The 27,128-nt window shown below is 46.3% G+C and overlaps 1 protein-coding gene across 1 annotated transcript in view; it reads left to right on the plus strand.

Annotated features, from left to right (window-relative positions):
* The window catches only part of LOC138784235 (SCO-spondin-like), a 251,800-nt gene that overhangs the window by 202,947 nt on the left and 21,725 nt on the right, over positions 1-27,128 (plus strand). The window contains exons 96-109 of the mRNA XM_069959741.1: positions 1,259-1,305; positions 1,408-1,614; positions 1,697-1,858; positions 2,063-2,179; positions 2,808-2,946; positions 3,029-3,231; positions 3,486-3,656; positions 18,043-18,170; positions 18,287-18,435; positions 19,156-19,202; positions 19,810-19,974; positions 22,152-22,366; positions 22,446-22,541; positions 23,383-23,443. Of these exons, the coding sequence (XP_069815842.1) occupies positions 1,259-1,305; positions 1,408-1,614; positions 1,697-1,858; positions 2,063-2,179; positions 2,808-2,946; positions 3,029-3,231; positions 3,486-3,656; positions 18,043-18,170; positions 18,287-18,435; positions 19,156-19,202; positions 19,810-19,974; positions 22,152-22,366; positions 22,446-22,541; positions 23,383-23,443 (1,907 nt within the window). The remainder of the gene's footprint in view (positions 1-1,258; positions 1,306-1,407; positions 1,615-1,696; positions 1,859-2,062; positions 2,180-2,807; positions 2,947-3,028; positions 3,232-3,485; positions 3,657-18,042; positions 18,171-18,286; positions 18,436-19,155; positions 19,203-19,809; positions 19,975-22,151; positions 22,367-22,445; positions 22,542-23,382; positions 23,444-27,128) is intronic.

Here is a 27,128-nt window from a genome sequence, read left to right on the forward strand (position 1 = left end):
GTCCTATATACACCCAGGCATGCTTCCCCTGCTCTCCTATATGTACCCAGGCATGCTTCCCCTGCTGTCCTATATACACCCAGGCATGCTTCCCCTGCTGTCCTATATGTACCCAGACATGCTTCCCCTGCTGTCCTATATACACCCAGGCATGCCTCCCCTGCTGTCCTATATGTACCCGGGCATGCTTCCCCTGCTGTCCTATATGTACCCAGGCATGCCTCCCCTGCTGTCCTATATGTACCCGGGCATGCTTCCCCTGCTGTCCTATATGTACCCAGGCATGCTTCCCCTGCTGTCCTATATGTACCCAGGCATGCTTCCCCTACTGTCCTATATGTACCCAGGCATGCTTCCCCTGCTGTCCTATATACACCCAGCCATGCCTCCCCTGCTGTCCTATATGTACCCAGGCATGCTTCCCCTGCTGTCCTATATGTACCCAGGCATGCTTCCCCTGCTGTCCTATATGTACCCAGGCATGCTTCCCCTGCTGTCCTATATGTACCCAGGCATGCTTCCCCTGCTGTCCTATATGTACCCAGGCATGCTTCCCCTGCTGTCCTATATACACCCAGGCATGCTTCCCCTGCTGTCCTATATGTACCCAGGCATGCTTCCCCCGCTGTCCTATATGTACCCAGGCATGCTTCCCCTACTGTCCTATATACACCCAGGCATGCTTCCCCCGCTGTCCTATATGTACCCGGGCATGCTTCCCCTGCTGTCCTATATGTACCCAGGCATGCCTCCCCTGCTGTCCTATATACACCCAGGCATGCTTCCCCTGCTGTCCTATATACACCCAGGCATGCCTCCCCTGCTGTCCTATATACACCCAGGCATGCTTCCCCTGCTGTCCTATATGTACCCAGGCATGCTTCCCCTGCTGTCCCAGCTGCAGCCAGAGGTGTCGCCATCATTTCCTGAGGTCGCCTCCTAGTGGTTGGATATTGATTTCCAGGTCCCAAGGATTTTCCTCCCATTGACTATAATGGGATTCCATACTAGTTTGAATAACAATATCGGGAACTATTCAAATTAAATTTTTAATTATTGAATATTTCACTATTCGCTCATCTGTAGTAAACTCCAGGGGCAGAAAGAACATAGTCTCATCTTGCGCCAACGTCCGGTGGAGGATACGGCCGGGGCCTGACATGTCCATGTATCGCCTTGTCTCCTTATTCAGATGACATCATACTACCTGAGTGTTATCACTGTGTCATGTGATCACTAATCTCTGTGTGTTTTATAGCACTTGTCAGCAGGGGGAGCTGAGGTGTAACAGGAGTAACTGCCCAGGTAAGTCATGTGACCTCCTCAGGGGGGCCTATCTATGAGGGTCTCCTGATGGCCTGCCAGTAGTGTGTATCTGATGTAGCATCCCCCTGTTGCCTCCTGCAGGTGAGGCGGTCCTCAGTGAGTGGTCGGAGTGGTCGGAGTGTAGCCCGTGCCTCCCGTCTCCTCCCAATGACACCGGGGCTTTCCTCTCGGTTCAGCAGAGACACCGGTTATGCCTCAATCCTCAGAGCGGCTTCCCGTGGAGCGGAGATTCCCCTCAGTGCTCTGGGGAGGTGACGGAGGAGAGACTGTGCCCCCATGTCTGTGAAGGTAAAGCCCCTCCCCCTATAAACCCCGCCCCCATATACCCCACCCACAAGGATCCCCACCAACTTTCCTCTCTCCACCATAGATCTGTGTGTCTGGAGACAGTGGGGAGCGTGGAGTCCCTGCCGGGAGCCCTGTAGTGGAGGTTTCCGCTCACGATGGCGTCATGTCCATCACCCCGCAGACAGCAAGCGGTGTCCGGGGCCCCGATACCAGTCTGAGAGCTGCAACACCGCCGCCTGCCCGGGTACGTGTACCGGACCGCGACCACGACTATGATGGAGACTGCCCCTGCTGATGGCTCCAGGGTGCCCCGACTGACAGTGCTCCAGGGTGCCCCCTACTGACGCCGCTCCAGGGTGCCCCCTACTGACGGCGCTCCAGGGTGCCCCCCTACTGACGGCGCTCCAGGGTGCCCCCCTACTGACACCTGTGCTTCCCCTTACTACAGGAGAGGACTGTGAGGATCGGGGGAAGGCTTTCAGAAACACATGCGCTAACCAGTGTCCACGCGCCTGTGCTGACCTGTGGGATCATGTGGAGTGTCTGCAGGGCCAGTGCCGCACAGGTAGGAGAGGCGGGTCCTTGTGATGGCGCTGTGCTCTGGACATGCTGACTGTTTCCCCTCTCTGTGTGTCAGGCTGTCCTTGTGATGGCGCTGTGCTCTGGACATGCTGACTGTTTCCCCTCTCTGTGTGTCAGGCTGTCCTTGTGATGTCGCTGTGCTCTGGACATGCTGACTGTTTCCCCTCTCTGTGTGTCAGGCTGTCCTTGTGATGGCGCTGTGCTCTGGACATGCTGACTGTCTCCTTTGTCTTTGTGTCAGGCTGTCCTTGTGATGGCGCTGTGCTCTGGACATGCTGACTGTTTCCCCTCTCTGTGTGTCAGGCTGTCCTTGTGATGGCGCTGTGCTCTGGACATGCTGACTGTTTCCCCTCTCTGTGTGTCAGGCTGTCCTTGTGATGGCGCTGTGCTCTGGACATGCTGACTGTTTCCCCTCTCTGTGTGTCAGGCTGTCCTTGTGATGTCGCTGTGCTCTGGACATGCTGACTGTTTCCCCTCTCTGTGTGTCAGGCTGTCCTTGTGATGGCGCTGTGCTCTGGACATGCTGACTGTTTCCCCTCTCTGTGTGTCAGGCTGTCCTCGTGATGGCGCTGTGCTCTGGACGTGCTGACTGTTTCCCCTCTCTCTGCCAGGCTGCCGCTGCCCAGAGGGCTGGCTGCTGCAAGATAAGAGGTGTGTGCCGGTCACGGACTGCCGCTGCGGTCTGCCCACGTCTAACGCCACTGCGGAGTATGAGCCGGGAGAGACGGTGCGCATCGGCTGTAACAACTGGTAGGTGACAGGCATGTTACCGCCCACGGGATGGACCGCCGCTCAAGATGTGACCGCCGTTATTCCTCTCCTCCCCCTGCAGCACCTGTGTGAACGGGACCTTCTCTTGCACCGACCTCCTGTGTCCGGAGTACGGGTCCTGGTCAGACTGGAGCCCCTGCTCCGCTACATGTGTCGGGGGCCACAGGTGGAGAGAGCGCACCTGCACAGAAAGACAACCGGGCGGAGCCCCCTGTGGTAGGGAGAGCCGCGAGATGGAGCTGTGTAACAGCATCGCCTGTCCAGGTAACCAGGGCCATGAGCTCATCTACTCCGCACTGATCGCCTCCATACTCATCGCCTCCATACTGATTGCCTCCATACTGATCACCTCCATACTGACTGCCTGCATACTGATCCCATCCGTACTGACCACCTCCATACTGACTGCCTCCTCACTAACTGCCTCCATACTGATCACCTCTGTACAGACTGCCTCCATACTGATCACCTACTCACCAATTTCTCCTCACCGACTTCCTCCCTGCTCTTCCCTGCAGTGGACTGTGCCCTCAGTGAGTGGTCGGAGTGGAGTGACTGCAGCGTCAGCTGTAATGGGGGGAGATCGGAGAGAAGCCGCAGCGTCCTGAGAGCTGCCGCATCTGGAGGAAGAGCCTGCCCCGAGCCCCTCACCCTGCACCGCACCTGTAACACCCACAACTGCACCCCAGGTACAAAGATACCCCGCCCCCTGCCCTGTCCCCCAGGTACAAAGATACCCCGCCCCCTGCCCTGTCCCCCAGGTACAAAGATACCCGCCCCCTGCCCTGTCCCCCAGGTACAAAGATACCCCGCACCCCTGCCCTGTCCCCCACATCTCTATATAATACAGAACATGTTACTGTACAGTCTCTATATACAGAACACGTTACTGTACAGTCTCTATATAATACAGAACACATTACTGTACAGTCTCTATATAATACAGAACACATTACTGTACAGTCTCTATATAATACAGAACACGTTACTGTACAGTCTCTATATAATACAGAACACGTTACTGTACAGTCTCTATATAATACAGAACACATTACTGTACAGTCTCTATATAATACAGAACACGTTACTGTACAGTCTCTATATAATACAGAACACGTTACTGTACAGTCTCTGGATAATACAGAACACGTTACCGTACAGTCTCTATATAATACAGAACACGTTACTGTACAGTCTCTATATAATACAGAACACGTTACTGTACAGTCTCTGGATAATACAGAACACGTTACTGTACAGTCTCTATATAATACAGAACACGTTACTGTACAGTCTCTATATAATACAGAACACGTTACTGTACAGTCTCTATAATACAGAACACGTTACCGTACAGTCTCTGGATAATACAGAACACGTTACCGTACAGTCTCTATATAATACAGAACACGTTACTGTACAGTCTCTGGATAATACAGAACACGTTACTGTACAGTCTCTATATAATACAGAACACGTTACTGTACAGTCTCTATATAATACAGAACACGTTACCGTACAGTCTCTATATAATACAGAACACGTTACTGTACAGTCTCTATATAATACAGAACACGTTACTGTACAGTCTCTGGATAATACAGAACACGTTACTGTACAGTCTCTGGATAATACAGAACACGTTACTGTACAGTCTCTATATAATACAGAACATGTTACTGTACAGTCTCTATATAATACAGAACACATTACTGTACAGTCTCTATATAATACAGAACACGTTACTGTACAGTCTCTGGATAATACAGAACACGTTACTGTACAGTCTCTGGATAATACAGAACACGTTACTGTACAGTCTCTATATAATACAGAACACGTTACTGTACAGTCTCTATATATAATACAGAACACGTTACTGTACAGTCTCTATATAATACAGAACATGTTACTGTACAGTCTCTATATAATACAGAACACGTTACTGTACAGTCTCTATATAATACAGAACACGTTACTGTACAGTCTCTGTATAATACAGAACACGTTACTGTACAGTCTCTATATAATACAGAACACGTTACTGTACAGTCTCTATATAATACAGAACATGTTACTGTACAGTCTCTATAATACAGAACACGTTACCGTACAGTCTCTATATAATACAGAACACGTTACTGTACAGTCTCTATATAATACAGAACACGTTACTGTACAGTCTCTATATAATACAGAACACATTACTGTACAGTCTCTATATAATACAGAACACATTACTGTACAGTCTCTATATAATACAGAACATGTTACTGTACAGTCTCTATATAATACAGAACACGTTACTGTACAGTCTCTATATATAATACAGAACACGTTACTGTACAGTCTCTATATATAATACAGAACACGTTACTGTACAGTCTCTATATAATACAGAACACGTTACTGTACAGTCTCTATATAATACAGAACACGTTACTGTACAGTCTCTATATAATACAGAACACGTTACTGTACAGTCTCTATATAATACAGAACACGTTACTGTACAGTCTCTATATAATACAGAACACGTTACTGTACAGTCTCTATATAATACAGAACACGTTACTGTACAGTCTCTATATAATACAGAACACGTTACTGTACAGTCTCTGGATAATACAGAACACGTTACTGTACAGTCTCTATATAATACAGAACACGTTACTGTACAGTCTCTGGATAATACAGAACACGTTACTGTACAGTCTCTATATAATACAGAACATGTTACTGTACAGTCTCTATATAATACAGAACACGTTACTGTACAGTCTCTATATAATACAGAACACGTTACTGTACAGTCTCTATATAATACAGAACACGTTACTGTACAGTCTCTATATAATACAGAACACGTTACTGTACAGTCTCTATATAATACAGAACACGTTACTGTACAGTCTCTGGATAATACAGAACACGTTACTGTACAGTCTCTATATAATACAGAACACGTTACTGTACAGTCTCTATATAATACAGAACACGTTACTGTACAGTCTCTATATAATACAGAACACGTTACTGTACAGTCTCTGGATAATACAGAACACGTTACTGTACAGTCTCTATATAATACAGAACACGTTACTGTACAGTCTCTATATAATACAGAACACATTACTGTACAGTCTCTATATAATACAGAACACGTTACTGTACAGTCTCTATATAATACAGAACATGTTACTGTACAGTCTCTATATAATACAGAACACGTTACTGTACAGTCTCTATATAATACAGAACACGTTACTGTACAGTCTCTATATAATACAGAACACGTTACTGTACAGTCTCTATATAATACAGAACACATTACTGTACAGTCTCTATATAATACAGAACACGTTACTGTACAGTCTCTATATAATACAGAACACGTTACTGTACAGTCTCTGGATAATACAGAACACGTTACTGTACAGTCTCTATATAATACAGAACACGTTACTGTACAGTCTCTATATAATACAGAACACGTTACTGTACAGTCTCTATATAATACAGAACACGTTACTGTACAGTCTCTGGATAATACAGAACACGTTACTGTACAGTCTCTATATAATACAGAACACGTTACTGTACAGTCTCTATATAATACAGAACACGTTACTGTACAGTCTCTGGATAATACAGAACACGTTACTGTACAGTCTCTATATAATACAGAACACGTTACTGTACAGTCTCTATATAATACAGAACACGTTACTGTACAGTCTCTATATATAATACAGAACACGTTACTGTACAGTCTCTATATAATACAGAACATCTTACTGTACAGTCTCTATATAATACAGAACACGTTACCGTACAGTCTCTGGATAATACAGAACACATTACTGTACAGTCTCTATATAATACAGAACACATTACTGTACAGTCTCTATATAATACAGAACACATTACTGTACAGTCTCTATATAATACAGAACACATTACTGTACAGTCTCTGGATAATACAGAACACATTACTGTACAGTCTCTATATAATACAGAACACATTACTGTACAGTCTCTATATAATACAGAACACATTACTGTACAGTCTCTATATAATACAGAACACGTTACTGTACAGTCTCTGGATAATACAGAACACGTTACTGTACAGTCTCTATATAATACAGAACACGTTACTGTACAGTCTCTATATAATACAGAACACGTTACTGTACAGTCTCTATATATAATACAGAACACGTTACTGTACAGTCTCTATATAATACAGAACACGTTACTGTACAGTCTCTGGATAATACAGAACACGTTACTGTACAGTCTCTATATAATACAGAACACGTTACTGTACAGTCTCTATATAATACAGAACACGTTACTGTACAGTCTCTATATATAATACAGAACACGTTACTGTACAGTCTCTGGATAATACAGAACACGTTACTGTACAGTCTCTATATAATACAGAACACGTTACTGTACAGTCTCTATATAATACAGAACACGTTACTGTACAGTCTCTATATAATACAGAACACGTTACTGTACAGTCTCTGGATAATACAGAACACATTACTGTACAGTCTCTGGATAATACAGAACATCTTACTGTACAGTCTCTATATAATACAGAACACATTACTGTACAGTCTCTATATAATACAGAACACATTACTGTACAGTCTCTATATAATACAGAACACGTTACTGTACAGTCTCTGGATAATACAGAACACGTTACTGTACAGTCTCTATATAATACAGAACACGTTACTGTACAGTCTCTATATAATACAGAACACGTTACTGTACAGTCTCTATATATAATACAGAACACGTTACTGTACAGTCTCTGGATAATACAGAACATGTTACCGTACAGTCTCTATATAATACAGAACACGTTACTGTACAGTCTCTATATAATACAGAACACGTTACTGTACAGTCTCTATATAATACAGAACACGTTACTGTACAGTCTCTGGATAATACAGAACACGTTACTGTACAGTCTCTATATAATACAGAACACGTTACTGTACAGTCTCTATATAATACAGAACACGTTACTGTACAGTCTCTATATATAATACAGAACACGTTACTGTACAGTCTCTGGATAATACAGAACATGTTACCGTACAGTCTCTATATAATACAGAACACGTTACTGTACAGTCTCTATATAATACAGAACACGTTACTGTACAGTCTCTATATAATACAGAACACGTTACTGTACAGTCTCTGGATAATACAGAACACGTTACTGTACAGTCTCTATATAATACAGAACACGTTACTGTACAGTCTCTGGATAATACAGAACACATTACTGTACAGTCTCTATATAATACAGAACACGTTACTGTACAGTCTCTATATAATACAGAACACGTTACTGTACAGTCTCTGGATAATACAGAACACGTTACTGTACAGTCTCTGGATAATACAGAACACTTAGGCAGCAAATAGATACATTTCTGTACAGACTTTAGTGCTGGAGCCCGTTTGTGTTGCGGAGATGCTTGAGGGCAGAGAGTAGAGGTAGTTGTAGCGGTGCTTGATAGAGATGAGCGCGGTCGAATATCCGTGCTAAAACGCAGTAAAAATTCGAATCGCCCTCCCACATCCCCTGGCGCTTTCCAGCCAATAAACATGCAGGGGGTAGGGACAGGCACTAGGGGTAGGCAGGTCTTTAAAAAAACTGTGATTGGATGGCTAAACCATGTGACCTCCTGAATAAAAGAATAGGGATTTGAGATTCATGTCACTTGCTGATTCGAACTAAAGAGGGACAGACTGTAAAGCAGGGAGAGGAAGGTTTTAGGTGAAGTTAGGTAGGAAGGGACCCTCAAAAGCTCTATAGAAAAACAGACATATATAAGCTGTTAGACAGGCAGTGTATACACTGTATAAGCAGTTGTGAGACAGGCAGTGTGTATACACTGTATAAGCTGTTGTGAGACAGGCAGTGTGTATACACTGTATAAGCAGTTGTGAGACAGGCAGTGTGTATACACTGTATAAGCTGTTGTGAGACAGGCAGTGTATACACTATATAAGCAGTTGTGAGACAGGCAGTGTGTATACACTGTATAAGCTGTTGTGAGACAGGCAGTGTGTATACTGTATAAGCTGTTGTGAGACAGGCAGTGTGTATACTGTATAAGCTGTTGTGAGACAGGCAGTGTGTATACACTATATAAGCAGTTGTGAGACAGGCAGTGTGTATACACTGTATAAGCTGTTGTGAGACAGGCAGTGTGTATACACTGTATAAGCAGTTGTGAGACAGGCAGTGTGTATACACTGTATAAGCTGTTGTGAGACAGGCAGTGTATACACTATATAAGCAGTTGTGAGACAGGCAGTGTGTGTATACACTGTATAAGCTGTTGTGAGACAGGCAGTGTATACACTGTATAAGCTGTTGTGAGACAGGCAGTGTATACACTGTATAAGCTGTTGTGAGACAGGCAGTGTGTATACTGTATAAGCAGTTGTGAGACAGGCAGTGTGTATACACTGTATAAGCAGTTGTGAGACAGGCCGTGTGTATATACACTGTATAAGCTGTTGTGAGACAGGCAGTGTGTATACACTGTATAAGCAGTTGTGAGACAGGCAGTGTGTATACACTGTATAAGCTGTTGTGAGACAGGCAGTGTATACACTGTATAAGCAGTTGTGAGACAGGCAGTGTGAGGAGACCTGTCCATCACACCACAACAGAACACAATCAGAGAACAGACCACAGCAAGGAAAGTGCAGGGAGAACTAAGAAAACATGGACCGGAACACAGATGACATAAGCAGAGAACACAGTAAAACCAGGAACGGATTAATGCTAAAAGCGCAGTCTTTGGCGCAGAGGTCGGATCTTCACCGCAGAGGATGGCACTGATGCCTTTGCAGTGTGTATACACTGTATAAGCTGCTGTGAGACAGGCAGTGTGTATACACTGTATAAGCTGTTGTGAGACAGGCAGTGTGTATACTGTATAAGCAGTTGTGAGTCAGGCAGTGTGTATACACTATATAAGCAGTTGTGAGACAGGCAGTGTGTATACACTGTATAAGCTGTTGTGAGACAGGCAGTGTGTATACTGTATAAGCTGTTGTGAGACAGGCAGTGTGTATATACTGTATAAGCTGTTGTGAGACAGGCAGTGTGTATACACTATATAAGCAGTTGTGAGACAGGCAGTGTGTATACACTATATAAGCAGTTGTGAGACAGGCAGTGTGAGGAGACCTGTCCATCACACCACAACAGAACACAATCAGAGAACAGACCACAGCAAGGAAAGTGCAGGGAGAACTAAGAAAACATGGACCGGAACACAGATGACATAAGCAGAGAACACAGTAAAACCAGGAACGGATTAATGCTAAAAGCGCAGTCTTTGGCGCAGAGGTCGGATCTTCACCGCAGAGGGTGGCACTGATGTCTTTTCAGGCAGGATCATGATATTACCCCTCCTTTTAAGAGGGGCGTCCGGATCCTTACCAGATGAACCAGACCTGGGAGGAAACGGACCTCTTACAATACAGGTCTCAACATGGCTAGAAATATCGTCGTCCGTCTCCCACTCATCAGACTCCAAGAGATAGGTAACCGGTCTCCTGACAGATCCCCCATCACTGCTCAAATCAATACCAGACACAGATCCAAATTCTGCCTTACATGAACTTAAAGATATGGCAACCTCAGCGGGATACCCAGAGCCAACTTCCACATTACACAAATTCATAGAGATGACCTCATCAACAGGACAATGCACATAAGCTCCACCCACCTGCGCGCCCAGATGACCCTCCTGGTAGTCATGTGGACGCCGATGATCTGGCCTTGCAGGACGCTTGGTACCAAAGCTGATAAAATGTCCACTGTCACCGCAGTAAAAACAGAGTCCATTCCTTCTTCTGTGTTCTCTGCGTACCAGGGAGCTTTTAACTTGGTCCAGTTTCGAAGGTTCCTCCAGGGTGACCAGAGGACGAGTTATAGAAGGCAAAGGTTTAGAGGGGACAGAGGAAGGCACATCAATGACACAGGGGGAATCTTGGTTTGATTTATTTTTACGTTCCCTGAGCGTGCGATCAATAGAAATGGCTAGAGCAATGGCCTGTTCAAAGGAGCTAGGGGTGGGGTGACTTAGCCAAGCCTCTTTAAAGGTCAAAAATGTGTTCAGGTCCCCTGAACCCTTGTCAGGCTCCTTGAGCGTGACCACTGGGGTGGCAGGAGTGGTAAGAGGTAGCTGCTGGGCCAATAGCTGGACCTGCTTGGCCAGCTCAGAAACAAGGGTAGCAAGACCCTCAAAGCGTGCAGATAACTCCTGTGCTGAGTCCATTACTGGCCTCAGGTAAGGAGTAAAAAATGTAAGGCTCTTGATAATGTCAGGGCCCCCGGGAACACAGAAACACAGGACAAGTGGGCCCTATGGCTAAGCCCCCCCACGCTGTCCCTTCCTACTTGCAGAGCAGGCCCTAAACCACCGTCCGCAACTGGGCGACGTTCCCTACGCTGCAGTAAGTGCGAAACACAAAACAAGACGAGACAAACTAACACAATAAAGAATGGTCAGCGGGCAAGGTTGGCAACAAACGGGCAGCAGAAGTACCGAGTCAGAATCCACAAGCAAAGTCGAGGTCACGAAATCCAGGTCAGAAACACTAATAAACACGAAAAGGAGATACAAGGAAAGGTACAAGGAGCTATACGCAATAATAGACAGTAAACAAGGTACACGGTGAAACAGAAACCAGAGACAATAACCAGGTAACTAGAGGACAAGGCAAGAAACAGAGGACTAAAGGAGAACACTGAACCAAAAGACAAAGAAGCTAATAAACAAGCAAGGGATGAGGAAACCAGGAATACAGACAAACTGAGGGACGGCCGGATCTAGCAGACAGACAAGCTGAACAACACATCAAGAGCCCTGAGTGAAGGGAGAGGCACAGGTATAAGGGATCAGAAGTCCCTGACTCCAAGCTGATAGGTGGAGCAGAAGAAACACACAAGAAATCCCAGAAGGCCAGAGGTGAGGAGACCTGTCCATCACACCACAGCAGACAACAATCAGAGAACAGACCACAGCAAGGAAAGTGCAGGGGGAACTAAGAAAACATGGACCAGAACACAGATGACATAAGCAGAGAACACAGTAAAACCAGGAACGGATTAATGCCAAAAGCGCAGTCTTTGGCGCAGAGGTCGGATCTTCACCGCAGAGGATGGCACTGATGCCTTTGCAGTGTGTATACACTGTATAAGCAGTTGTGAGACAGGCAGTGTGTATACACTGTATAAGCTGTTGTGAGACAGGCAGTGTGTATACTGTATAAGCTGTTGTGAGACAGGCAGTGTGTATACAGTGTATAAGCTGCTGTGAGACAGGCAGTGTGTATACATTGTATAAGCTGTTGTGAGACAGGCAGTGTATACACTGTATAAGCTGTTGTGAGACAGGCAGTGTGTATACAGTGTATAAGCAGTTGTGAGACAGGCAGTGTGTATACAGTGTATAAGCTGCTGTGAGACAGGCAGTGTGTATACATTGTATAAGCAGTTGTGAGACAGGCAGTGTGTATACAGTGTATAAGCTGTTGTGAGACAGGCAGTGTATACACTGTATAAGCTGTTGTGAGACAGGCAGTGTGTATACAGTGTATAAGCTGTTGTGAGACAGGCAGTGTATACACTGTATAAGCTGTTGTGAGACAGGCAGTGTGTATACACTGTATAAGCTGTTGTGAGACAGGCAGTGTGTATACACTGTATAAGCTGTTGTGAGACAGGCAGTGTGTATACACTGTATAAGCAGTTGTGAGACAGGCAGTGTGTGTATACACTGTATAAGCAGTTATGAGACAGGCAGTGTGTGTATACACTGTATAAGATGTTGTGAGACAGGCAGTGTGTATACACTGTATAAGCTGTTGTGAGACAGGCAGTGTGTATACACTGTATAAGATGTTGTGAGACAGGCAGTGTGTATACACTGTATAAGCTGTTGTGAGACAGGCAGTGTGTATACACTGTATAAGCTGCTGCGAGACAGGCAGTGTGTATACACTGTTTAAGCTGTTGTGAGACAGGCAGTGTGTATACATTGTATAAGCAGTTGTGAGACAGGCAGTGTGTATACACTGTATAAGCTGCTGTGAGACAGGCAGTGTATACACTATATAAGCTGTTGTGAGACAGGCAGTGTGTATACACTGTATAGGCTGCTGTGAGACAGGCAGTGTGTATACATTGTATAAGCTGTTGTGAGACAGGCAGTGTATACACTGTATAAGCAGTTGTGAGACAGGCAGTGTGTATACACTGTATAAGCAGTTGTGAGACAGGCAGTGTGTATACACTGTATAAGCTGTTGTGAGACAGGCAGTGTGTGTATACATTGTATAAGCAGTTGTGAGACAGGCAGTGTATACACTATATAAGCTGTTGTGAGACAGGCAGTGTGTATACACTGTATAAGCTGCTGTGAGACAGGCAGTGTGTATACATTGTATAAGCTGTTGTGAGACAGGCAGTGTGAGGAGACCTGTCCATCACACCACAGCAGACAACAATCAGAGAACAGACCACAGCAAGGAAAGTGCAGGGGGAACTAAGAAAACATGGAGGGAACACAGATGACATAAGCAGAGAACACAGTAAAACCAGGAACGGATTAATGCCAAAAGCGCAGTCTTTGGCGCAGAGGTCGGATCTTCACCGCAGAGGGTGGCACTGATGCCTTTGCAGTGTGTATACACTGTATAAGCAGTTGTGAGACAGGCAGTGTGTATACACTGTATAAGCTGTTGTGAGACAGGCAGTGTGTATACACTGTATAAGCTGTTGTGAGACAGGCAGTGTGTATACTGTATAAGCTGTTGTGAGACAGGCAGTGTGTATACAGTGTATAAGCTGCTGTGAGACAGGCAGTGTGTATACATTGTATAAGCTGTTGTGAGACAGGCAGTGTATACACTGTATAAGCTGTTGTGAGACAGGCAGTGTGTATACAGTGTATAAGCAGTTGTGAGACAGGCAGTGTGTATACAGTGTATAAGCTGCTGTGAGACAGGCAGTGTGTATACATTGTATAAGCAGTTGTGAGACAGGCAGTGTGTATACAGTGTATAAGCTGTTGTGAGACAGGCAGTGTATACACTGTATAAGCTGTTGTGAGACAGGCAGTGTGTATACAGTGTATAAGCTGTTGTGAGACAGGCAGTGTATACACTGTATAAGCTGTTGTGAGACAGGCAGTGTGTATACACTGTATAAGCTGTTGTGAGACAGGCAGTGTGTATACACTGTATAAGCTGTTGTGAGACAGGCAGTGTGTATACACTGTATAAGCAGTTGTGAGACAGGCAGTGTGTGTATACACTGTATAAGCAGTTATGAGACAGGCAGTGTGTGTATACACTGTATAAGATGTTGTGAGACAGGCAGTGTGTATACACTGTATAAGCTGTTGTGAGACAGGCAGTGTGTATACACTGTATAAGATGTTGTGAGACAGGCAGTGTGTATACACTGTATAAGCTGTTGTGAGACAGGCAGTGTGTATACACTGTATAAGCTGCTGCGAGACAGGCAGTGTGTATACACTGTTTAAGCTGTTGTGAGACAGGCAGTGTGTATACATTGTATAAGCAGTTGTGAGACAGGCAGTGTATACACTATATAAGCTGTTGTGAGACAGGCAGTGTGTATACACTGTATAAGCTGCTGTGAGACAGGCAGTGTGTATACATTGTATAAGCTGTTGTGAGACAGGCAGTGTATACACTGTATAAGCAGTTGTGAGACAGGCAGTGTGTATACACTGTATAAGCTGTTGTGAGACAGGCAGTGTGTGTATACATTGTATAAGCAGTTGTGAGACAGGCAGTGTATACACTATATAAGCTGTTGTGAGACAGGCAGTGTGTATACACTGTATAAGCTGCTGTGAGACAGGCAGTGTGTATACATTGTATAAGCTGTTGTGAGACAGGCAGTGTATACACTGTATAAGCTGTTGTGAGACAGGAAGTGTGTATACACTGTATAAGCTGTTGTGAGACAGGCAGTGTGTATACATTGTATAAGCAGTTGTGACACAGGCAGTGTGTATACACTGTATAAGCAGTTGTGAGACAGGCAATGTGTATACACTGTATAAGCTGTTGTGAGACAGGCAGTGTATACACTGTATAAGCTGTTGTGAGACAGGCAGTGTGTATACACTGTATAAGCTGTTGTGAGACAGGCAGTGTGTATACACTGTATAAGCAGTTGTGAGACAGGCAGTGTGTATACACTGTATAAGCTGTTGTGAGACAGGCAGTGTGTATACACTGTATAAGCTGCTGTGAGACAGGCAGTGTGTGTATACACTGTATAAGCAGTTATGAGACAGGCAGTGTGTGTATACACTGTATAAGATGTTGTGAGACAGGCAGTGTGTATACACTGTATAAGCAGTTGTGAGACAGGCAGTGTGTATACACTATATAAGCTGTTGTGAGACAGGCAGTGTGTATACACTGTATAAGCTGTTGTGAGACAGGCAGTGTGTATACATGTACATGGCTGTATACTGTAATTGTGGGATAATACCTTTTATCTTGCTACCAGAAATTTGCACAGTCTGCGTCCAGGGAAGACGCCAGCCAGCCCTTTATTTCTATTGTTGTAAAAACAATTTTATATCCAGTATACGGCTGTATACAGTGTGTGGGCAAGTTACGCTAGACTTAAAGGTACACTTGTACTTTACATTCATGCAGCTAGGCATGCTTCCCCTGCTGTCCCAGTCAGTTAGATGCAGCCAGGCATGCTTCCCCTGCTGTCCCAGTTGATGGTTAGATGCAGCCAGGCATGCTTCCCCTGCTGTCCCGGTCAGTTAGATGCAGCTAGGCATGCTTCCCCTGATGTCCCAGTCAGTTAGATGCACTCTGGCATGCTTCCCCTGCTGTCCAGTCAGTTAGATGCACTCTGGCATGCTTCCCCTGCTGTCCAGTCAGTTAGATGCAGCCAGGCATGCTTCCCCTGATGTCCCAGTCAGTTAGATGCACCATGGCATGCTTCCCCTGATGTCCCAGTCAGTTAGATGCAGCCAGGCATGCTTCCCCTGATGTCCCAGTCAGTTAGATGCACCCTGGCATGCCTCCCCTGCTGTCCCAGTCAGTTGGATGCACCCTGGCATGCTTCCCCTGATGTCCCAGTCAGTTATGCACCCAGGCATGCTTCCCCTGATGTCCCAGTCAGTTATGCACCCAGGCATGCTTCCCCTGCTGTCCCAGTCAGTTAGATGCCGCCTGGCATGCTTCCCCTGCTGTCCCAGTCAGTTATGCACCCAGGCATGCTTCCCCTGATGTCCCAGTCAGTTATGCACCCAGGCATGCTTCCCCTGCTGTCCCAGTCAGTTAGATGCCGCCTGGCATGCTTCCCCTGCTGTCCCAGTCAGTTATGCACCCAGGCATGCTTCCCCTGCTGTCCCAGTCAGTTAGATGCCGCCTGGCATGCTTCCCCTGCTGTCCCAGTCAGTTAGATGCAGCCAGGCATGCTTCCCCTGATGTCCCAGTCAGTTAGATGCAGCCAGGCACGCTTCCCCTGCTGTCCCAGTCAGTTAGATGCAGCCAGGCACGCTTCCCCTGCTGTCCCAGTCAGTTAGATGCAGCCAGGCATGCTTCCCCTGCTGTCCCAGTCAGTTAGATGCAGCCAGGCATGCTTCCCCTGCTGTCCCATATGCATCCAGAGGTGTTAGCATCATCTCCTGAGGTTTTCATTGGGCACTTGGTTGCCTCCTAGTGGTCGAATCTTGATTTCCAAGTCTCAAGGATTTTTCTCCCATAGACTATAATGGGATTCCATATTCGATTGAATAGTTGAATATCGGGAGCTATTCGAACCGAATCCAATATTTCACTATTCGCTCATCTCTAGTGCTTGATAGTTTAGAGTAGAGTAGAGCAGCAGAGAGGAGAGGAGTTTGTCATGAGAGTCTTAACCCAATGTAGTACTGTGCTCTGCTGGAACTTTGGAGAGATACTTGAGAGTGAGAGATACTTGTACCTGTGTATAGACTATAGTCTGACCACCTTCTGCCCTACAGTGTCGAGTGACTCATCTTACTAGGGTGATACAAGCCCCAGCCTTAGTTACCTGGGTGAAGCTAAGTGTCCGAGCCTTCCTGGTTACTTGCGCTGCGAGAGAGAATACGTAGACCCTCTGGTAGCTTTGTTCTATCCAGGCTAGTTCCTCTGTATATGAGGATACTGCCTTGCACTTTGTGGAGTGGTTCACGGCATGGGCTAGGATGTTCCAAGACTCTTCTCCCTTGGTAGTGTCTAGCACTGCATACTGCATAGTAGATATAGTAGATAAACGGGAAGAACTGCGTGTCTCTGGTTGCTTCTGCATACACACGTGTCTTAACCAACTCAGTAAACACACTATCTGAACTGAACTAGTCCCGGACAAGGGTCCTGACAGATCCAGGCCCTGGCTACAGCAGGGACGTCTGCTCTGTATGTCCTCTTCCCACGAGAATCTGAGCAGAACTGACGCTACACCTCCTCCCACCAAGCAACTTCCCACAGGGGATGTGTTATCTACCCTGTGAAAGGAATGTGTGCATGTAGAAGAGTGATAGGCCAGAAAGAAAGAGCAACCCCATTGGACAATAAAAGCACATGGTACACAGGAAACAGTAACGCTTTGTTAGCTTCAGCTGTTTAACATATAGGAGCATACAAATAAAATACTGACATCTTGTGGTGAAACTCTGGAATACCTTCATCACCACCTAACCTGGAGAAAAAGTTATTGCAACAGATGTAAGAAACACGAAATACCCGTGGTGGGACACCACACCTGGATCTCTTAGATTGCATACAGTGTATAGATGACAGCACAGTATATAGTAATACATGATATGGCGGTACAGTGTATAGGTGACGGGACTGTATATAGTAATACATGATATGGCGGCAAAGGATACAGATCATGTATGGCTCTATAGTATATAGCTCGGGATCAGTCATGTGACTGTATATAATCCGTATCCCTCTGTTCTTCCCCCCCAGCTTGTCCAGGGGATCAGATCTTCAGTGATTGTGCCGGCTCCTGCCCCCGCACCTGCGCCGACCTCTGGCCCGACAGCCCATGTGTCAGCGAGACTTGTGAACCGGGCTGCTCCTGCCCCCCTGGAAAGGTGGGGTCACCTGGGGGTCTGTGAGGTCCCAGCATGTCCCAGTGATTGTATTCATAGCTGATGGGATGATGGGGGTCTGCACTGCTGTGTCCTAATATCAGGGTCCCTGTCTCCAGCTCCTGCAAGGGGATCGCTGTGTGGCCCCCGCGGACTGCCCCTGTGTCCTCCCAGCATCAGGCCTACTCTGGACTGAGAACATCACCATAGAGGAGAGGGCAAGAGAATACCCCCCGGGCACAACCATACACTATCAGTGCAACAACTGGTGAGAAGGGGAGGGGCATAAGGAGGAGGCGGGGCATGAGTAGAGGGGAAGGAGGGGCATGTAAAGGAGGAGGAGAGGCATAGAGACTGCAGGAGGAGAGGTGTGGAGGAGGGGAGGGGCATGGAGAGGAGGAAGAGAGGCATGGAGGGTGGAGGAGGGGCATGGAGAGTAGTGGTGGAGGAGGAGGGGCATGCAAAGGAGGAGGAAAGGCACGGAGAGTGGAGAAGAAGGGGCATGGAGGGTGGAGGAGGAGGGGCGTGGAGGAGGAGGGGCATGGAGAGTGGAGGAGGAGAGGGATGGATGGAGGAGGGGCATGGAGAGAGGGGGAGGGGCGTGGAGGAGGAGGGGCATAGAGAGTTGAGAAGGAGGAGGGGAATGGAGGGAGTAGGGGCAAAGAGGAGGGGGAGGATCATGGGGAGAGAGAGAAGGGTTGAGGCATGTAGAGTGGAGGAGCATGGAGAGAGGAGGAGGTGGAGAGTCATGGAGCGTGGAGGAGAAGGGGCATGGAGAGGGGAGAAGAAGAGCAAGGCCAGGAGAGGTTCAGAGGTGTAGTAGTGGGGGGGAAGGAGTGGCAGTGGGATGAGGAGGTGTAGGAGGAGGGACAGTGGGGTGGGAAGTGTAGGAGGTGGGGCAGGGGGCAGTGGGCGGGAGGTTTAGGAGAGGCGGCAAGGGGAAGGGGGGGGTTATGACCCTATAACAGACTTGTCCTCTCTCTTGCAGCTCCTGTCACATGGGAAACTTTCTCTGCTCCTCTCAGGACTGTAATGGTGAGATATATGTGCTCTCCTCTCTCCTCTCTCTCCTCCCCTCCCTGCTCTTCCCTCTCCTCCCCTCTCTCTCCTCCCCTCTCTCTCCTCCCCTCTCTCTCCTCCCCTCTCTCTCCTCCCCTTTCTCTTCTCCCCTCTCTATTCTCCCCTTTCTCTTCTCCCCTCCCTGCCCCTCCCTCTCCTACCCTCTCTCTTCTCTCCTCTCTCTTCTCTTCTCCCCTCTCCTCCCTCCCTCTCCTCTCCTCCCCTCACATCCCTACCTCTCCTCTCCTCCCCTCCCTGCCCCTCCCTCTCCTACCCTCTCTCTTCTCTCCTCTCTCTTCTCCCCTCTCCTCCCTCCCTCTCCTCTCCTCCCCTCACATCCCTACCTCTCCTCCCCTCTCCTCCCTCTTCTTCCTTCTCCTCCCTCTTCTCCCCTCTCCTCCCCTCTCTCTTCTCTCCTCTCTCTTCTCTCCTCTCTCTTCTCCCTTCTCCTCCCTCTCCTTCTCTCTCCTCCCCTCCCTCTTTTCCCCTCTCCTCCCCTCTCCTTCTCTCTCCTCCTTCCCCTCTCCTTCTCTCTCCTCCTTCCCCTCTCCTCCTGGCCAGTAGTGACTTGTGGGTCTTGCAGTGGATTGTCAGTGGTCGCAGTGGTCGACCTGGTCTTCATGTTCTGTCACATGTGGAAGTGGAGTCCAGACCTCACAGCGGCAGCAAATACAACAGCGGCTGTATGATGGAGAGGAATGTACCGGAACCCCGAACCGTCAGAGGACATGTGATCTCCCTGACTGCAGTAAGTGGCCCCAAAGTAGTACTCCCCCCCATACACTGCCCCCACTACACCCCATACCTTACATCCGGTACACCCTCCCCCATGCACTGCACCTGGTACACCCCCCACCATACACTGCACCTGATACACCCACACACCCCCAATACACTGAACCCGGTAAACACCCACCCCACCCCCATACATTACAACCGGTACACCTCCCCCCCCATATACTGAACTTGGTAAACCCCCCTTATAGACTGCACCTGATCAACCCCCACCATACACTGAACCCCGGTACACCCCTTACCATACACTACACCCGATACACCCCTCACCATACACTGAACCCGGTATACCCCTCACCATACACTGAACCCGGTATACCCCTCACCATACACTGAACCCGGTATACCCCTCACCATACACTGAACCCGGTACACCCCTCACCATACACTACACCTGGTACACCCCTCACCATACACTACACCCGGTACACCCCTCACCATACACTACACCCGGTACACCCCTCACCATACACTGAACCCGGTACACCCCTCACCATACACTACACCCGGTACACCCCTCACCATACACTACACCCGGTACACCCCCCACCATACACTACCCCCGGTACACCCCTCACCATACACTACATCCGGTACACCCCTCACCATACACTGAACCCGGTACACCCCTCACCATACACTGAACCCGGTACACCCCTCACCATACACTGAACCCGGTACACCCCTCACCATACACTGAACCCGGTACACCCCTCACCATACACTACACCCGGTACACCCCTCACCATACACTACACCCGGTACACCCCTCACCATACACTGAACCCGGTACACCCCCCACCATACACTACACACGGTACACCCCTCACCATACACTGAACCCGGTACACCCCCCACCATACACTACACACGGTACACCCCTCACCATACACTACACCCGGTACACCCCTCACCATACACTACACCCGGTACACCCCTCACCATACACTACACCCGGTACACCCCTCACCATACACTACACCCGGTACACCCCTCACCATACACTGAACCCGGTACACCCCTCACCATACACTACACCAGGTACACCCCTCACCATACACTGAACCCGGTACACCCCTCACCATACACTACACACGGTACACCCCTCACAATACACTACATCCGGCACACCCCTCACCATACACTACACCCGGTACACCCCTCACCATACACTACACCCGGTACACCCCCCACCATACACTACACCCAGTACACCCCTCACCATACACTGAACCCGGTACACCCCTCACCATACACTACACCAGGTACACCCCTCACCATACACTGAACCCGGTACACCCCCCACCATACACTACACCCAGTACACCCCTCACCATACACTGAACCCAGTACACCCCTCAACATACACTGAACCCAGTACACCCCCCACCATACACTGAACTCGGTACACCCCTCACCATACACTGAACCCGGTACACCCCTCACCATACATTGAACCTGGTACACCCCTCACCATACACTGAACCCGGTACACCCCTCACCATACATTGAACCTGGTACACCCCCCACCATACACTGAACCCGGTACACCCCTCACCATACATTGAACCCGGTATACCCCTCACCATACACTGAACCCGGTACACCCCTCACCATACACTACACCCGGTACACCCCTCACCATACACTGAACCCGATACACCCCTCACCATACACTACACCCGGTACAACCCTCACCATACACTGAACCCGGTACACCCCTCACCATACACTACACCCGGTACAACCCTCACCATACACTGAACCCGATACACCCCTCACCATACACTGAACCCGATACACCCCTCACCATACACTACACCCGGTACAACCCTCACCATACACTACACCCGGTACACCCCTCACCATACACTACACCCGGTACACCCCTCACCATACATTGAACCTGGTACACCCCTCACCATACACTACACCCGGTACACCCCTCACCATACACTACACCTTGTACACCCCCCACCATACACTGAACCCGGTACAGCCCCCACCATACACTACACCTGGTACACCCCCCACCATACACTACACCCGGTACACCCCCCACCATACACTACCCCCGGTACACCCCCATACGTTGCACCCAGTGTGTAAATCCCCCCATCCCCGGTGTAGGTTGCCCTGTTGGAGAGCGCTGGAGGCGGCCGGGCCCAGATGAGGAGGTCTGTGAGCGGAGCTGTCAGGAGGTGTATGGAGAGCGGAGAGAGAAGTGCAGTGTGGGGGCGGCAGGCGGCTGTGTGTGTGAGGCAGGAAGGTACCGCAGCAGCAGCAGTGGGCGGTGTGTGAGCGCGGAGCACTGCGAGTGTCAGCATGGAGGACAGCTGTATCAGGTGAGTGACCCATCATCAGTGGTGGGGAGGACCAAGCCCCCCCTCCGGTCATTATAACGACTGATCCTGTCTTATACAGCCTGGAGACGACTGGCAGGACGGGTGTCACATCTGCCGATGTGTCAACGGAATCGGAGTCTGCGCCACTCAGTGTCCCCCGCTGGACTGTGCGGAGGTGAGGGCACCGATACCGGGGTACTGGGGGGTTATTATAAGACACTGATGATGGGGTATATTATATGACACTGATGATGGGGTATATTATATGACACTAATGATGGGGTATATTATATGACACTAATGATGGGGTATATTATATGACACTAATGATGGGGTATATTATATGACACTGATGATGGGGTATATTATATGACACTGATGATGGGGTATATTATATGTTACTGATGATGGGGTATATTATATGTTCCTAATGATGGGGTATATTATATGTTACTAATGATGGGGTATATTATATGTTCCTAATGATGGGGTATATTATATGACACTAATGATGGGGTATATTATATGTTACTAATGATGGGGTATATTATATGACACTGATGATGGGGTATATTATATGTTACTAACGATGGGGTATATTATATGACACTGATGATGGGGTATATTATATGACACTGATGATGGGGTATAATATATGACTCTGATGATGGGGTATATTATATGTTAGTAATGATGGGGTATATTATATGTTACTGATGATGGGGTATATTATATGACACTGATGATGGGGTATATTATATGTTAGTAATGATGGGGTATATTATATGACACTGATGATGGGGTATATTATATGACACTAATGATGGGGTATATTTTATGACACTAATGATGGGGTATATTATATGACACTAATGATGGGGTATATTTTATGACACTGATGATGGGGTATATTATATGACACTAATGATGGGGTATATTATATGACACTGATGATGGGGTATATTATATTATATTATGGTTGGGCTCTGATATCTCGCTGTGATTATCGGTTACAGGGGGAGGTGCCTGTGCAGGAGCCCGGAGGATGTTGCCCCGTCTGCCGGATACAGATGACAGGTAGGCACCCCCTGCTGGTATCCGTTGTCAGGTAAATAAGCCCCTCATGGCTGATTAGCTGAAGCTTCTTAATGTATGGGGGGGTATAGGTCCTCATACCATACTATATACACATATATACTATATACACATATATACAATGTATACAATATACACATATATACTATATACTCATATACACATATAAACTATATACACATATATACTCATATACACATATATACTATATACACAGATATACTATATACTAATATACACATATATACTCATATACTCATATATATATTATGTACAAATATACACATACATATATATATATATATACATACTATATACTCAAATACAGATATTAACTATATACTCATACACATATACTATATATTATATATATACAATATATATACAATATATTATATATAAACATATATACAATAAACACATATATACTATATACACATATATATTATATACTTGTTTACACATATATATTATATACACATATATATTATATATACTCATATACACATATATACTATATACAATATACACATATATACTATATACATATATATACAATATACACAATATACTATATATACACACATATATACAATATACACATATATACTAAATACTCATATACACATATATATTGTATACAATATACACATATATACTATGTACTCATTTACACATATATACTATACTAGAAAATGTACCCGGCGCTGCCCGGGTATAAAGTGTCAGTGTGTTAATTAGATTTTTTCTAAGGTGCCCAGGAGGCCAATCTAAAGGTATTGTTACATTAGTGGAATTAGTGTATAACTGTAGAACATTGTTGGAGGGGTTCTGTATACCTACAGTGTATAGTTTTTAGGGGTCCTGCATATCTGTAATGCATAGTTGGGGGGTGGGGGGGCTGTATACCTGTACTGTATAGTTTGGGAAGTCCTGTATACCTGCAGTGTATAGTTGGTGAAGGACCTGTATACCTTTACTGTATAGTTCGCGGGTCCTGTATACATGTGGTAAATAGTTGGTGCTGTATACCTGTAATGTATAGTTGGTGGAGGTTTTGTATACCTGTAGTTTATAGTTTGAGGGTCCTGGATACCTGTAGTGTAAAGTTGGTGGAGGTCTTGTATACCTGTAGTATATAGTTCAGGGGTCCTGTATACCTGTAGTGTATAGTTGGAGGGTCCTGTATACCTGTAGTATTTAGTTGGTGGAGGTCCTATATACCTGTAGTGTAAAGTTTGGGGGTCCTGTATACCTGTAGTATAGAGTTGGTAAGGTGCTGTATACTTGTAGTATAGAGTTGGTGGAGTTCCTGTATACCTGTAAAGTTTGGGGTCCTATATACCTGTAGTATACAGTTGGTGGAGTTCCTGTATACCTGTAGTGTATAGTTTTGGGGTCCTGTATACCTGTAGTGTATTGTTTGGGGTCCTGTATACCTGTAGTATAGAGTTGGTGGGGGTGCTGTATACCTGTATTATAGAGTTGGTGAAGGTCCTGTATACCTGTAGTGTATAATTTTGGGTTTCTGTAAACCCGTAGTGTATAGCTTGGGGTCCTGTATACCTGTAGTATATAGTTGGTGGAGGTCCGGTATACCTGTAGTTTAAAGTTTGGGGGTCCCCTACCTGTATTATAGAGTTGGTGAAGATCCTGTATACCTGTAGTGTATAGTTTTGGGTTTCTGTAAACACGTAGGGGGAGATTTATCAAAGGGTGTAAAATTTAGACTGGTGCAAACTACCCACAGCAACCAATCACAGCTCAGCTTTAGGCAGTGCTGAAAGGAAAACACCTATAAATTCTGGATTCTTATGATAAACGTCCTATACCCCAAAAGACAACAGGGATAAGGGGGGGAAAAAAGATAACCGAATGGCAATAGAACCAGAACTAAACACCTATAAGACCCATCCGATATACAAATGATAAAAAATATCAAATGAATTGGTACAAAAGAACTTTATTGAGAAATATCGCAACAACAAATAAGGACAAGAAAGAAAAATTAAATATAAAAACAAACAAAGACCTGGGAGGTGGGAGACCAAGCATAAGGGGAGGTATATGTTTACAAAATAAAGTGCAAGTGCATATATGCAGTACTCATAAGTTTTCAGTATACAGCCTGGTTATAAGCATATTATAAAGTGCAAGTGCTCAAACATGACCAAAAACACAAGCTGCATAGCTGAATCTAGCAAGGTATAGGCAGGTGCACATAAACAACATTACCCAGGGATATGATTCCCAGCCCCTCAGGACTCCCACCTCACACTCCTCCAAAGGAGTGCTAGATTCAGCTATGCAGCTTGTGTTTTTGGTCATGTTTGAGCACTTGCACTTTATAATATGCTTATAACCAGGCTGTATACTGAAAACTTATGAGTACTGCATATATGCACTTGCACTTTATTTTGTAAACATATACCTCCCCTTATGCTTGGTCTCCCACCTCCCAGGTCTTTGTTTGTTTTTATATTTAATTTTTCTTTCTTGTCCTTATTTGTTGTTGCGATATTTCTCAATAAAGTTCTTTTGTACCAATTCATTTGATATTTTTTATCATTTGTATATCGGATGGGTCTTATAGGTGTTTAGTGCTGAAAGGAAACCTGAGCTTTGATTGGTTGCTGTGGGTAGTTTGCACCAGTCTAAATTTTACACCCTTTGATAAATCTCCCCCGTAGTGTATAGTTTGGGGTCCTGTATACCTGTAGTATATAGTTGTAGTATATAGTTTGGGGGTCCTGTATACCTGTAGTGTATAGTTTGGGGTCCTATATACCTGTAGTATATAGTTGGTGGAGTTTCTGTATACTTGTAGTGTATGGTTGGTGGAGGTCCTGTATACCTGAAGTATATAGTTGGTGGAGGTCCTTTATACCTGCAGTGTATAGTTTTGGGGTCCTGTATACCTGTAGTGTAACGTTTGGGGTCCTGTATACCTGTAGTATATAGTTGGTGGAGGTCCCGTGCACCTGTAGTGTATAGTTTTGGGGTCCTGTATACCTGTAGTGTCCTGTATACCTGCAGGGTCGTATTTACCATTAGGCACCCATGGTCTGGTGCCTAGGGTAGCACCTTGCAGAGGAGCAATACCCTCCCGTTCCGAAAATCTGGTGTCTTTTCGAGGGGGGGTATGGCAGTATTGGTCAGGTCTGGTATAGTGGTGTAATCCAGTCACAGTATGGCGGTATTGGTCAGGTCTGGGATGGCAGTGTTATCCAGTCACAGTATGGCGGTATTGGTAAGGTCTGGTATGGCAGTGTTATCCAGTCACAGTGTGGCGGCATTGGTCAGGTCTGGTGTGGCGGTGTTCTCCAGTCACAGTGTGGCGGTATTGGTCAGGTCTTGTATAGTGGTGTTATCCAGTCACAGTATGGCAGTATTGGTCAGGTCTGGTGTGGCAGTGTTATCCAGTCACAGTACGGCGGTATTGGTCAGGAATGGTGTGGCGGTTTTAAATGTGACGTCTGGAGTTATTACCTACCAATCTATCCTGATGCTAATTGGTGAGGATGGGGCGTCCTCAGGTTTAGTGCTTAGGGCAACAGCAGCTGGTAATACTGCCCTGTATACCTGTATAGATGGAGTAGGGGGTCCTGTATATACATGTACTGTATAGATGGAGTAGGGGGTCCTGTATACATGTACTGTATAGATG

Source organism: Dendropsophus ebraccatus, chromosome 2 (genome assembly GCF_027789765.1).
Source record: "Dendropsophus ebraccatus isolate aDenEbr1 chromosome 2, aDenEbr1.pat, whole genome shotgun sequence".
NCBI lineage: Eukaryota > Metazoa > Chordata > Amphibia > Anura > Hylidae > Dendropsophus > Dendropsophus ebraccatus.